The sequence below is a fragment of the Fusarium proliferatum genome (genome assembly GCF_900067095.1).
Source record: "Fusarium proliferatum ET1 genome assembly, contig: FPRO_scaffold001, whole genome shotgun sequence".
Taxonomy (NCBI): domain Eukaryota; kingdom Fungi; phylum Ascomycota; class Sordariomycetes; order Hypocreales; family Nectriaceae; genus Fusarium; species Fusarium proliferatum.
Genome location: NW_022194790.1, coordinates 3,905,464 through 3,918,979, shown reverse-complemented (window position 1 = coordinate 3,918,979; position 13,516 = coordinate 3,905,464). Strand labels below are relative to the sequence as shown.

Sequence of the window (13,516 nt, the reverse complement as noted above, 5' to 3'; positions counted from 1 at the left end):
GATTAGAACGGTAGGTAATCTGATAAAACTGCCCGAGCACCTTTGGAGTACCTGGTACCTCAAATATAGCGCTAACGCACGCGCAAGGAACTTTCAGCCACTGGAGGTTTGGCCTTTTCTGACCCAAAGCAGCTGAGGTTTCTGGGGTACCTTAGCTGCACATGGATGTGGTCCAGAACGTCATGGACTACGTCATGATGCTAGATGGTCTAGACCCTTCCAAGTGTGTAACAAAAGAGATTCATTAAACACCAAGAGAGTTGTACGACATAAATACTTGATCACTTTGTCAGGAACTCATCGCCCCATTCGTCTGACTATTTCTAACTATCTCCCGTCCCGTTTTCTTTTTCTCCAATGCCGGAACCCACATTGATATTTGGATCGATCCATGGAGTTTTGATGATGGAATTGGTGGTGATCATGATGTGCATTGAATCCCAATCACACCTTGGCCACCTAGATGTATCAAGTGGCGAGAAGTTGATGGCTTCAAATCAATCAACCTTAGCTACCTACCAATGTACTAATAAATCATGATCGCAGTTCTACAGAACAAATCAAGCAAGGCTAAGCCACAATGAATCATTCATTAAGAGCTCCCGAACAATTGATCCCATGTGCCCCTGTTCACTTTATCGCTAAATTACGTCATTTGTCATATCACCAGAGCTTAGGATATGGTCCCTGGATTTGCCCATGATATCCAGCAAGTATGGCATCTTTTCTTGTTAGTTGTCCTTCTTGACGAATTCCAGATCGATGGGAGTTTGACTTGAAATATTATTCTTATTTTACAGTTAACTTGGTCATGTTGTAAGTAAGTCTATACATCTGAGTGCGTCTAAATGTATCTCTTTGCCTCTCCCCATTCTTTCCTTTTCACCACCCCCTTGTTACCACGGCATTCTACTTACATTACTACAATAGGCCTCCGGCTCACAAGCCCTTTGCCCACTTAAGATAAGAGCGTTTCGACTGCGGCCGAACTTCACGAACGTCTGAGCCTTTGATGTAACAATCTGTCACCGAACGTTGGCCTTCCCTCGCTGAGCCTTACATCTTTCGATGCAGTGCACCTACAATATCCAGACCTCCCTCTCTGGTCTACAAAATCATGCCTATGTCCATTAGCCACGGTGCATATATAGAGTCCAGTTCAGATGTCCACTTCGATATCTCCATGATCTTCTCTATATCCCCTGTCTTTAGTGGTCACTCTTAAACGTTGTTCACCACTGGCTCCTCCACTGAGGTCGCCATCCTCTCACTTCTTGAGCTGGGACTAGTGTCTCATATTATGTCCCATTATCTCCAGTACATCGATGTGGGATATGGTCACCGTATTGAGGATAGTGTCTTCTGGCTCCAGGTGACCAATGTTGATACCACTTGGTTGAATCTTGATGTTTGTGTTTTCAGCAAATATTTCTTGATCTAGTTACATTCTCAGTTCAAATTCTTCTGGGACTTTCCAGCACAGGAACACTAACTGATTGAAAGCAGCTCATGTTCAGTTAGGCACAGTGTGGTTGGGTTCTCAACCACTGATCAGTACTCATCATCGACACATTACAGCTCATAGGCTTGTGCCTCATGAGCTTAGACACTCATCCTAGGTCTGTTCTTTTAGAAGGAAATTATTTTGCATCATCATATGTCTCCGAATATTCCAGTGAAGGTGTGGTCATAAAGCGGGAGTATCCTTCTTTCCTGCTTCAACAACACCTCTTGGCTTCTGTCGTCTATTTTATACAAGGTACCAAGTGCTGAGAATTTTCAATATATTCTTAAGGTACGAAGTTAGTAGTAGTTGGCCTGATGCAGCGTATTTCATTTATAAATGCTTTATCCCTCCATATCGGTATTATTTCGACTCAGGGTAGCTTCTCAATATCCACCCATTGTCGACCCAAATGATTCTGAATTCCCAGGCCTCCATATGCATCGCAAGTTCGCTACTTGGGTAATTATATCAGCATATACTGCAATTGCTGCGTGGTACTTACTACATGAGATTCATTAGCTCGGGGTTGAGGTCATCCAGGTTTGAAATAAGCGGTCTTTTCAGAGGAGATATGACTTAACTCGGGTACATCGTGGTAGCTCTTGAGCAATACGGTCAAAATCAGATAAATTGAGTAAAAACTACATTTTTTTTATCACTCCTGAGAACGTCATGATTTTTATTTAGAGGTGGTGGCTGCCTTGAATTTTTACTTAGCTGGATGTGCTTCCAAGTGTGGAGTTGAACATAACTGTTATTAATGTTTTAAGGCATTGTAAGTTACGAAAGCATTAAACAACAAAGTGATCAGTCTTGAGCCCTAAACAAGACGAAGACAAGTCCCCGACCAGAAAAATAAATGGATTAAAGCTATTAACCTAGAATATGTAACAGAGAGGATGCTGGACTATAGCGACTATACTTATTCAAGCATGACATAGCTTGGTATAGGGTGACCAGAACTGTAGTCAAGCATATTATGTCAGCATCCTGAACGCTTGGACCATCTTCCCCAGGCATTCCATTGCAGTGTACCTATCCTTAACATTCTTCGATTGTCCATGGAACCGATAACTGATCAGTGTAAAGCCTCAACGGGTTCATTGGCTTGCTTAAGGTCAGGTAATATTCATGGTACCTAATATGACCAGAAGTTTCCGTGGCTGTCAGAAGTCAAGGCTTGTGTTGCTGCTGCTATCTCGTGCTAACGTTCCCGAATTGGTTGGAAGCTTCCACCATGATCCACCACTGTCCAGCACCTTCATGCAACCACGAGCAGCCAACAGACTCGCGATGGCACCTAATTTCGTATGATTTTGATGCCAAAATCACGTAGTAGTCCTCGCTTAAGGTTTGCCAATGCTTCTATAGGCCTCTTTCGCAGTCGTGCGATTTCCAGAACCTCCAAGTGGTAGGTTCCATCAACCTTTCGCGAAAGGTAAGGAAACTCCTATCTCGATCACATCTTCCTCATCAATAGGTATAAAGCAAGGCTTTTCTCCCCCCAAAAGCTGGACTTCATTCATCATCAGAACACACACAAGCGACAACAATATCCACAACACACTACAACTCTCTGCACACTACAATAATCTCTCTTCCACACACACACACAAACATCAACGCAAACACAATGGCTTTCTTCCCCCGCAACTTCTACAACTCCGATGCTTCCTTTACTCCCCTCTTCCGTCTCCTCGACGACTTCGATAGCTACTCTCGTCAGGGACAACAGAACGGTGGTACCCGTCGAAGCGGCCTCACCCACTGGCAGCCCAAGTTCGATGTTCGCGAGACTGGCGAGGCCTACGAGCTTCATGGAGAGCTCCCTGGCATGACCAAGGAAAACGTCAACATTGAATTCACTGAGCCTCAGACCATGACCATCCGCGGCAAGACTGAGCGCACATACACTGCCGGCACTCCTCCCGCTGGCCTCGTCGAGGGCTCCCAGTCCCAAGGCGCTATTGGCGAGGGCGAGAGTAACGACGAGAACAAGAACTCTCACCACGCCAAGGTTGAGGATGAGGCCGAGGCCAAGGCTCACGAGAGCACCGAAGTTACCCACCACCAACAGTCCAAGGAGGTCGAGAAGAAGCCTGGTGATCAATCCAAGTACTGGCTCACCGAGCGCACCTTCGGCGAGTTCTCTCGCAGTTTCAACTTCCCCACTCGTGTCGACCAGGACAACGTCTCTGCCAAGTTCAAGGATGGTATCTTGAGCATTGTTGTTCCCAAGGCCAAGAAGCACGAGTCTCGCCGCATTAACGTCGAGTAAACGCGACAACACACCACAACCCGGAATCTTGATGACGTTGTTATCCAGCTCCCAGATTTGACGACAAGTCAAGATCAGTAATGACTCATCTTTTACGACCTTAGCATTGCATGGATCGGTGTTTGGAAGTTTCTTAGCATGAAATAGCATTGTAGGCCTAACTCGGCCATTCACTCCTTGTACCACAGCAACTAATAATTCAACTGCTTTTACAAACAACTTCCCAGATATCCATTAAAATTCAAGTGACATATTCCGCCTCATCCATTTGTCCGTGACAACATATGTAATGCGATATCTACGGCGTTGTTCACTCCTTAACACTGCCATAGTATTAGTTACACCTAGACTACCTCCTAAGGGTCTATATCGCAAGTGACAGAATGATCCTGGTAGGCTTAGTAAACCAATGGGATTTAGAATTGTAGTATTGGGCAATTTCATGAAGTGTCAGAAGTTTCTTGCGCCCTCAGGCATGCACATGCTATTAAATGCTCCTACTAGTATATTGATCAAGATAGGCAAATAGACAGGGGGCCCAGGGCCAGCAAACGAATAAAATCTTGAAATCATCAGAAATTCAGTTTTTGATTATATGACAAGTTCATGATCCTATATCAATCCATTTAAGAAACTCTACATCATGTGTAAATAATTCTCAGAAGCGTTGGCTTCGATTGAAAGACAATGGTTGTCCGCTGACAGATTGAAACCCACCTTTTCCATTGACCAATTAAAGAGTGGGCTGTCATAGAATTTGTCAACTGGCGACACGTGATTTGGCGTAGAATGGTGGCGCTGTTGCCTCCACGCTAAGGTAGGTAGACGCGACCGCGATTTCCTCCTTCCCCCCCTCGTCCATTTCTTGCAAATTTCTAGTTCACAGTACAGTCTGTGAATCATCGTCTTTGACTGATACAATTCAGGAGAAGGATTCAAGAATCACAATGAGTGAGGAGTATGATGAGGCTCAGATGGGCGAAGAGGGCGGCATGCCTGGCCCTGGTGCTCCAACGCCACTCTCCGCGCTCGAGGTAAACTTCTGTCGAAACGCAATTGTGATAAAGGCTGACGCTGATTGATTCATGCAGGGAATTTCTGGTTTGACGAAGCGAGATATTCAGCTTGTCATTGATGGAGGCTACAACACAGTCGAGTCCGTGGCCTACACGCCGCGTCGAGTGCTGGAACAGATCAAGGGTATCTCAGAACAGAAGGCGACCAAGATCCTGGGAGAGGGTAAGTGTCTATCGGATCGAATATATCGGGGAAAATCACTGACAGTATTGCAGCCTCCAAGCTCGTCCCCATGGGCTTCACTACAGCCACGGAGATGCACCAGCGTCGCAGCGAGCTTATTTCTATTACCACTGGATCCAAGAACCTCGATACTCTTCTTGCTGGTGGCATTGAAACAGGTTCAGTTACTGAACTGTTTGGTGAATTCAGAACCGGAAAGAGTCAGATCTGCCACACACTCGCCGTGACCTGTCAACTACCCTTTGATATGGGCGGTGGCGAAGGAAAATGCATGTACATCGATACCGAGGGTACATTTCGACCAGTTCGTCTACTGGGCGTTGCCAACCGATTTGGCCTTTCTGGCGAAGAGGTCTTGGACAATGTTGCGTACGCACGCGCTTACAACTCTGATCACCAGCTTCAATTACTCAACCAGGCTGCAGCTATGATGTGTGAGACCCGATTTTCTCTGCTCATCGTCGATAGTGCGACATCGCTCTACCGAACAGACTTTTGCGGTCGTGGTGAGCTCTCGAATCGACAGACTCACTTGGCCAAATTCATGAGGACCCTTCAGCGTCTGGCGGATGAATTTGGCATCGCAGTTGTCATTACAAATCAAGTCGTGGCTCAGGTCGATGGTGGCCCAAGTGCCATGTTCAACCCTGATCCAAAGAAGCCCATTGGTGGCAACATTATCGCTCATGCCAGTACAACAAGAATCAGTCTCAAGAAGGGTCGTGCGGAAACACGTATTGCCAAAATTTACGACAGCCCATGCCTGCCAGAAAGTGATACTCTGTTTGCCATTGGCGAAGAGGGTATCGGTGACCCGGCCCCAAAGGACATGGAGAAGGATTAGACGATAGCGGATGACCTTGCATGTTTGTACGATCACTGGAGTATATGGTGATGATTCCTGGTATGATTGCTGGCGCATATCTTAATGGTTGTTTCATGTGTTGTTCTTGCGATGGATGTTACCTAAATGTTAGAGGATAGGGTGGTTGGGATGAATAGCTGGAATTTTCACCAATGAAAACAAGTTTCTTTGGTGCCAATCCTCTCAAAGAAAGAAATGAAATTGATACATGATTAACAGTGCGTAACTTTGATGCATCCAATCGTTTATCCTACCTATGTACTTACCTAGGTACCTACCTACCACCTATGTCGGCAGTGTTGCAGTGACCAGTACCTAGCTGATTGCCTTTTTAGGTTAGCGTGGGTCGCGACTCTGCCAGAAATTCTACAACGCGATTCCGCTTTGTTAACAACCTTAGGTATCCATCATCACATCCAACTCAACGCCTAGTACTTGAACTCATCTCGTCACGCTCGACTTGATTCATGGGGCGAAAATGGATCAAGTTGATACCCAATATCTCTTCAAAGAGACAAGAGTGAACCTCGACCCCCCTACTTCTTCTTCTGTTGTCACGATCCGAGTACCCTCGAATTCAATACAGAGCCGCAATTTTCGAAAACCGGCGCGCGAGAACACAGCAGAAGATGAAACGACATTTCGAACGAAGAACCTAGCCACTGCCTCTTCTGTCTACCACCGAATTTGGCATGACACACCACGTAGCTTCCTTTGGAGGATCTTGGAGGACGGCACCCTCCTCAGCATTCGGGCTGTTGATGTTTGCAAGAAGACACAGGCGGCCGATTCTCCGCTTGTCTTGAACTTCCACTTTTCAGTACCTATTCAGCCAGGATGCGTCACATTTTCGGACCCCGAAGAGCACGATTCCTTATGTGTTTTTGTTCTCGACCAAGCATATCAGCTGTATAGCTTCACGCTCCGGCCAGATTTATTCAGGAAAAGATCGGCCGTCGATGCTGGACTTTCTGACCTCGGCAAGGTCCAAGCGCCGGCAGGATTGGGTTTCAAGCATCCTCATCGCATGATTGCTGTGAACGCGGAGACACTGTTGATTACGGTCAATGATGGAGGAATGATCAGGCTTGACAAGAACAAAGCGCATGAGCGTGAGTGCTAGCGGGCTAGTGATGTCGAAATATGCTAATGCTAATTCTTGCAGCATCCTCACTTGTCTGGAAGGAATCGTTCTTTAACGTCCAGGGATGGGCACAGAATCTCCGAAGTCTTCTTCCTTTCCAGGGAAAACACACAATCAAGAACGGCAAGATCAATATGGAATACAGCTCAGCCACGTCGATTCAGATCACAAGTTTCGGAATGGATGATAGTCTCTTTGCGATCACAGTCTGTCTCGATCACAGAATGCGAATTTGGAACATCAACGATGGCCAAATTCTTTATACAGGCGATATTCTCAATGCTGAGAGGAACCCCCAGGAGATTGGAAAGTGGGCTATTGATCCATCACAGACGAACCTAGTACAGATTGTTGGAAGGGGCCGAACTAGTAGGATATGCGCAACCTTCTCGCCCATCGGCGCTGGAGAGTTCAAGTTCTGGAAGATCGTCGCAAAGGATGCGCATACCGTCGTCGTCGAAGACATCTTCCCCAATAACGCTTTGGTTCCACTGACACCATCATCCTCTGATGTGTGGACACTCGCTGATTTCGCTCTCTCTTGTCCTGTAGAGAGCGCTATCCAACTCTGGACTCTGTGGAAGAACAACATGACGTATAGGGTGCAAAGGCTCGAAGTGGACCGTAAGAATATCTCGCAGAGCTGGGAGGAGAACTGGGACAGCGTCTATGCAGATAATCTCATACAGGCCGCAGAGAGTTCTGGCCCTTGGGATCCTACTGACGTTACAGAGAAGTGGCTCCAGCTTATCCTGAAGCCTGGTCAGTTTACGAAATCGACCTTAGAAGCAGCATTATCGATTTATGAGAGAGGCTACGGAAAATCAGAGACCGCTGCCAAGGCTCGAGGGCTGGCAGAGTCGATTTGTTCGATATTAGGGGCTGCTGCAACGCTAGATCGAGGCTCTTCGGGCGCTATGGAGTACGAATCCTTCCGCGCATCCAGTGAGGCCCAGTGGTTGAGGTTCTACCGCCTGTTGCTCGAATTGGACAAGCAACGAGGAGAAGCGCTCGGGTTGACACTTGACCCCTCTACAGGAATGACTTGGGTTGTCTGCGCCGACTTCCTCTCAGCCATTCGTGAGTGCAGTAGCCTGGAGCGACTGTACCATAACCTCACTTCTCCTGAGGAAGACCACGTTGCGCAAACGGCTCTAGTCAATGCGGCTTTGAACTTGGTTGCCGGGTTGCCTGATCACCTGGTGCCGCTCTGCCATGCTGCACTACGACCTGAGCTGTTTGAGGACTCTTCCAAGACAGACTTCGAGCGCATCTCATGTTTCTACGACAAGTCTGGATCTTGGCAAGGCATCACTGAAGATGACTGTAGCCAAGTTGTCGATGTTCTTGGCCCAAACTTTAACATAGTGACAGACGAGCTTTACACCGATGTGATGAATCTAATCTCTGCACCAGAGGAAGCCAAGTCACGGAACTTACGTCACCCACTTACCGACTTTGGCAGGAAACTCGTCGTCAAAGCCGTTCAAGACAGTATTGAGTTGCAGCGGAAGGTCTACTTGAGCCAGTTGATTCTCCTCGTCCACATGGAGTATGAGCACGACAACGAGGCAGAGGCTCTTCACAATCGTGTTGATATTGGCAACGTATTCAGACAGCTCGTCGTGGCCCTGCGACGTTTGGAGCTATTGAAATGGCTCGCCCAGACAGAAATCTCAGTGCCAAGCACCCGAGAAAAAAATGAGAGCGGAGCTGTGAAGAAGAGCTCTGAGGATGCTCAACTCGTAACTGCACTGGAGGCGCATGTTGGTCACCTGCTTGGTTTTGCGAACCAGAGTGAGCCACTGGCTACCAGTGTCACAGATCTTGTCACCAACTTGTGCGCTCCGGACAGTGATATTGAGATTTCACCGCCGCTTGTCCAGTGCTCTCTCATCAAACGAGAGAGGGCTGATTTGGCGTTGGATCTTGCGCCTTTCTGCGACCAGAACCCCTTCTCCACATATGTCCAGGGCCGTTTGCAGCTGGCTTTGAAGGATTTCAATACCGCTGCGATTTTCTTCAGAAAAGCAGCCATTGGAATGAGTAAGTCCTTGCAATTTTGCTACGGATCCCTCACTAACAGATAGCCAGGCGCTGGGGATGCTGGAAGCGACCACCATAGTAGCGGCTTGCTTGATGACACAGAGTGGAACCTCCTTTACCAAGGCCTTGCAAAGTACTATTCGCATATTGTTGCTTTGTTCGAGAAGCAGAAGGCCTACTCTTATGTGGTCGATTTCGCCCGCCTGGCCATGCAGTTCCTGGGTACTAAGCAGGACGCTATGTTCACCAAGACTGACATGCAAAGCCGCTTGTTCAATGCTGCAGTAGCAACCTCGCAATTCGAGCTCGCACACACAACCTTGGTCTCGATTAAGGATCAGGCCATGAAGATCTCAAATCTGCGCAAGTTGATCGACAGAATGTGTGCAACTTATCACAACAATGAGCTCGTTGCTCTCCCTTTCCCCGGTCTCCAACAGGAGGTCGACGATATCCTGGCACAGAAGACAAAATCATCATTGGATGTTATAGAAGGATTTCCCTACCACCAGGTCCTCTACTCGTGGCGTATTAAGCATGATAACTACCGTGGCGCCGCGTCGGTTGTATTAGACCGAATCCACAAGCTGCAAAGCGCCGGAGAGGGGGATGAGGCTACGGGAGAAGATATCCTCGATACGCCGGTGACAAGGCAATACCTACTGCTTATTAATGCCCTCAGCTGTGTAGAACCCAAGCAGGCTTGGATTTATGATGAGACCTCGGCTGGCTTTGGACAGAAAGATGCAGGAAAGCGCAAGGTGGTATCATTGGCCGATATTCGCAAGCAGTATCAGGATGAGCTGGACCGGATTGCAGCGATTCACAACAACCAATTTGGCTTCGAGGCGGATGACGTTATGGAAATTGCATGAATGCAGAATTAGGACAGGTTACTTTGTGTAGACTAGAGGTGTATTGTTTCAAAACTCGGATGGGCGAAATACTCAGGACATATTATCGGGACTGTTTACGGTATATGTATTAATTTGATTTGCAGAGGAAACAGAAACTACTCTTGCATCATCTTGCTCTTCCAGCCTTGAAACCCGAAACGCCAGGACCCGATGCTTAAAGGACGCGCATGAAGTTGACATGGTATGTACATCAGACCAACAGCCAGGCTCTTCTAATCTATCTTTATGCCTGTGCAGCAGCCAACTTGTTCTCTGGGGGCGCAGGTAGTGATGAGGTACCGGCATTTAGAACAGGTGCGGCGTCAGGAGCTTGGCGGTAAAGGATAATCTCAGATTGCTTGAAGTATCGTCGAGCATCTGTGAACGTTGTTAGTTGGGTGTTTGAGACATGAGATTGGGTGGGGGCTTGGCTGACCTTCGTCGATGAGAACTAAGCTGAGGTAGTAACGCGTGGAGAACTTCTTGTTAACGTCGCGGAATGTAGGTGTTAGATCAAAGCCGCCGAGGAATAGTCGAATGGGAATTGTCTCTCCTCGCGACGGGGAACCGTCCATGATCTCGAAGCGCACCAAGGTTTCACTTTCATTATACTGGTTGGGAGCAGCGCCCGTCGTCTCTCTTCTGATGATGGACAGCTCCATGTGCTTGATCTTCAGGCGCACAAGCAAGAAGTAGATGCGCCCAACAATGACATCCTTGAGATGGTATTTGCTCTTGCTATACTCGAACTCAATGTGTAGACAGTCCTCGATACCAACATCCATCTTAATGCTGCTGTTCATTTCAGGGGGGATGCGATAGCTGTAGACCCAGATATCCTTTTCCCGGATGACATCGGCCATGCGGCGTGAAACGGTGACGCGGACGAAGTAGCGCAGCTTAACGTTGATGCCATTGTATGATTCGTACTGCTTCTCGACGTTTTTGAAGTTGAAGTCGAATGTTTGTGGGTGTTGAAGCTCGCCAGGCGCAGCGAGTTCCTGGTTGAGGGACAGAAATTCATAGTGGTTGCCGCGATCGAAGAACATTTCTTTGCGACAGGTCAGTAACTGAAGTAGCTTGCCAAACGTACATGTAAAAGCGTTAGGTAGGGCATTGCGAGATATAGGGGTCGCGAACCTATCGTGCCGATGAATTGGACCTTGATGCCAGTATGCTCGAGTCTCTTGCCATCCTTTGGACGAACAGTGACAGCGCCCTTGACAGACTCGCCATCCATAAAGAGAGGCGCCTTCTCGCGACGGTTCTTGTCGAGCTTGACATCGACCATCGAACGCTCATCTGTATCATCGAGGACGACGTCGATATCGACGGGAGTCGCAAAAAAGTACGACATGGCGGGCGATTTTGTATGTCGTCTGCCTCTTGCCCCAAGTGCTCTGTTGATAAGTGAGATGAGGCTATGTATGGCGCAAGCTTTATGGATAGTGGGATGGCTGGGCTGCACTGGGCTGAGCTGGACCGAGCTGTTGAGGAGAGTCGGCGCTGACGTCGGCCGGGGAGACAGGGGACCGATGAAGACCCACCGAGCTTGCCGCAGTTACCTTAACAAGGCCGAACGACTTGATAACATATGAATGTGATCAGAATTCAAACATGAATATAGACAAGAAAAGAACAGATAATTCACCGAGACTGTTAATTATTGCTTCTCTTACAGTAAACAGTTCGTATATTTTCCTACCATAATTACCGATGTTCTGTTTATAAAACTGGTGTTCTTCATTGCTAATAGATCTAATTGGCTCACAGCTTCCACATTGGTCACGTGGATTCTCCACCAGATTCGCTCACGTGGAAAGAGAAAGCCCTACGCACTTTCCATGTTCTTCCCGCACAAGAACTCAGAATTTGTTTCGCCTGTATCCCTCAACACCGATATCAACTCACAGCCGGCAGGATGAAGTACATTCATTCCCAGGAGCTCCTTGAGATCCCCGAGGGGGGTACGTTGCGCCCTGTTTCATTTTCAAGTCTGATATCCTCGCCGTCGCTCGAATAATTTGGGTATCAGTCCCCTCGAAAAATTGCTAGAGCTATTCGCAAATGGGGGCTGCACATCAACACCAACAATAAACTGCGCTCACAATGGGAACTCTGGCAATTCCCGAGGGGATTATCCACGAGCGTCGAAACGAGAATATCCAACTCACAAGACAGAAAAGCTGACTCGTTTTCTCTATATAGTCAAGGTCAGCATTAAGTCGCGAATTGTCACCGTTGAGGGCCCCCGCGGCAAGCTGGTCAAGGATCTCAGCCACCTGGCTGTCAACTTCACCGTCCCCAAGAAGAACCAGATCTCCATCGAGATTCACCACGGTGTCCGCAAGAATGTCGCTACCCTCCGAACTGTACGAACCCTCATCAACAACCTGATCATTGGTGTCACCAAGGGCTTCAAGTACAAGATGCGATACGTCTACGCCCATTTCCCCATCAACGTCAACGTCTCCAAGAACGCCGAGACCGACCTGTACGAGGTTGAGATCCGAAACTTCATCGGCGAGAAGCTCGTCCGCCGAATTGTCATGCAGCCTGGTGTCGATGTTGAGGCTTCCACCACCCAGAAGGATGAGCTCGTCCTCTCTGGTAACTCTCTGGAGAACGTGTCGCAAAGTGCCGCCGATATCCAGCAGATCTGCCGGGTGCGAAACAAGGATATCCGAAAGGTAGGACATAGCATCACACTGTCTCTTTTCCCGACTCTTACTGATTGGCCTAGTTCCTTGACGGTCTGTACGTCTCCGAGAAGGGCAACATTGTCCAGGACGAATAAGCGCGGGTACTGACACGGATCTTGTTTCTTTTGCGTTTCTGGGTCTCAGGAGTGGCGAAGGTTCATCGTTGCATGTCATGTAGCAAAAAAAGGGCTACAAAACAAATTTCAAAAAAGCAAAGAGATGATGACTCTGGTGCCGACAAACACTTGAATCTCGCCAACGAATCGAATCGCATCTGTTCATTCGTGCATGTGACCATTTTAGGAGCAAAAAAAGGGCCGGCTTTTAGACGAGGAATCGTTTCGGGTGTTTTGCGATAAGAAGAAAAAAAAGGCGTTTAATCATTTTCCAATGCGCACTATCTGTGCTTGGGAACTCCCACAGCGTTTTTTGTTTATCGTGAAGTCTGTCCGGCAAGATCTATACTATCCAATTCGCTCAGTGGTAAAACGAGTCAATGCATAATGATTTCAGAACTTTGGTCCACGCACATCAATGGCTGTCTTTTGATTGACGTGGGCGATTATGATCAAAAGTTGCATGTGAAGTATGAGGCTCGCATTTACATTAAAACGTGCCTCGTCAGTATATTCATCTTTTATATCAAACTCGTAATTTTACTTCTTGACTTTCATTGTGAGTCATTTCATCTAGTCTTCCTTTCAATTCCTTTCGTGACGTGATCTCTTGAGTAACAAAAAGCAGCAGCATTAACCATCCATGAATGCGTGGGTAAAATAACAACATCAATGATGAAATGGGGTGAATGGGGTGAATAG

At 47.5% G+C, this 13,516-nt stretch overlaps 5 protein-coding genes across 5 annotated transcripts; 4 read left to right on the top strand and 1 right to left on the bottom strand.

Annotated features, from left to right (window-relative positions):
* Positions 1-3,140: 3,140 nt before the first annotated feature.
* Positions 3,141-3,785, top strand: FPRO_00796 (putative heat shock protein 30; the record flags this gene model as incomplete). The annotated part of the gene is made up of 1 exon (XM_031222447.1): positions 3,141-3,785. One exon carries the CDS (start codon positions 3,141-3,143, stop codon positions 3,783-3,785), a length of 645 nt encoding a protein of 214 aa, XP_031075675.1.
* Positions 3,786-4,732: 947 nt separating this feature from the next.
* Positions 4,733-5,889, top strand: FPRO_00797 (putative Rad51 homolog MEI-3; the record flags this gene model as incomplete). Its single annotated transcript, XM_031222436.1, has 3 exons — positions 4,733-4,819; positions 4,877-5,024; positions 5,078-5,889. The coding sequence occupies 3 exons, from the start codon at positions 4,733-4,735 to the stop codon at positions 5,887-5,889; spliced, it is 1,047 nt and encodes a 348-aa protein (XP_031075674.1).
* A 499-nt stretch (positions 5,890-6,388) lies between these two features.
* Positions 6,389-9,975, top strand: FPRO_00798 (uncharacterized protein; the record flags this gene model as incomplete). Its single annotated transcript, XM_031222425.1, has 3 exons — positions 6,389-7,022; positions 7,076-9,100; positions 9,149-9,975. The coding sequence occupies 3 exons, from the start codon at positions 6,389-6,391 to the stop codon at positions 9,973-9,975; spliced, it is 3,486 nt and encodes a 1,161-aa protein (XP_031075673.1).
* Positions 9,976-10,240: 265 nt separating this feature from the next.
* On the bottom strand, positions 10,241-11,353 carry FPRO_00799 (putative PEP8-vacuolar protein sorting/targeting protein; the record flags this gene model as incomplete). Its single annotated transcript, XM_031222414.1, has 3 exons — positions 10,241-10,374; positions 10,433-11,047; positions 11,137-11,353. The coding sequence occupies 3 exons, from the start codon at positions 11,351-11,353 to the stop codon at positions 10,241-10,243; spliced, it is 966 nt and encodes a 321-aa protein (XP_031075672.1).
* A 564-nt stretch (positions 11,354-11,917) lies between these two features.
* FPRO_00800 (putative ribosomal protein L9.e.c14) lies at positions 11,918-12,793 on the top strand (the record flags this gene model as incomplete). Its single annotated transcript, XM_031222403.1, has 3 exons — positions 11,918-11,963; positions 12,205-12,686; positions 12,740-12,793. The coding sequence occupies 3 exons, from the start codon at positions 11,918-11,920 to the stop codon at positions 12,791-12,793; spliced, it is 582 nt and encodes a 193-aa protein (XP_031075671.1).
* Positions 12,794-13,516: the final 723 nt, after the last annotated feature.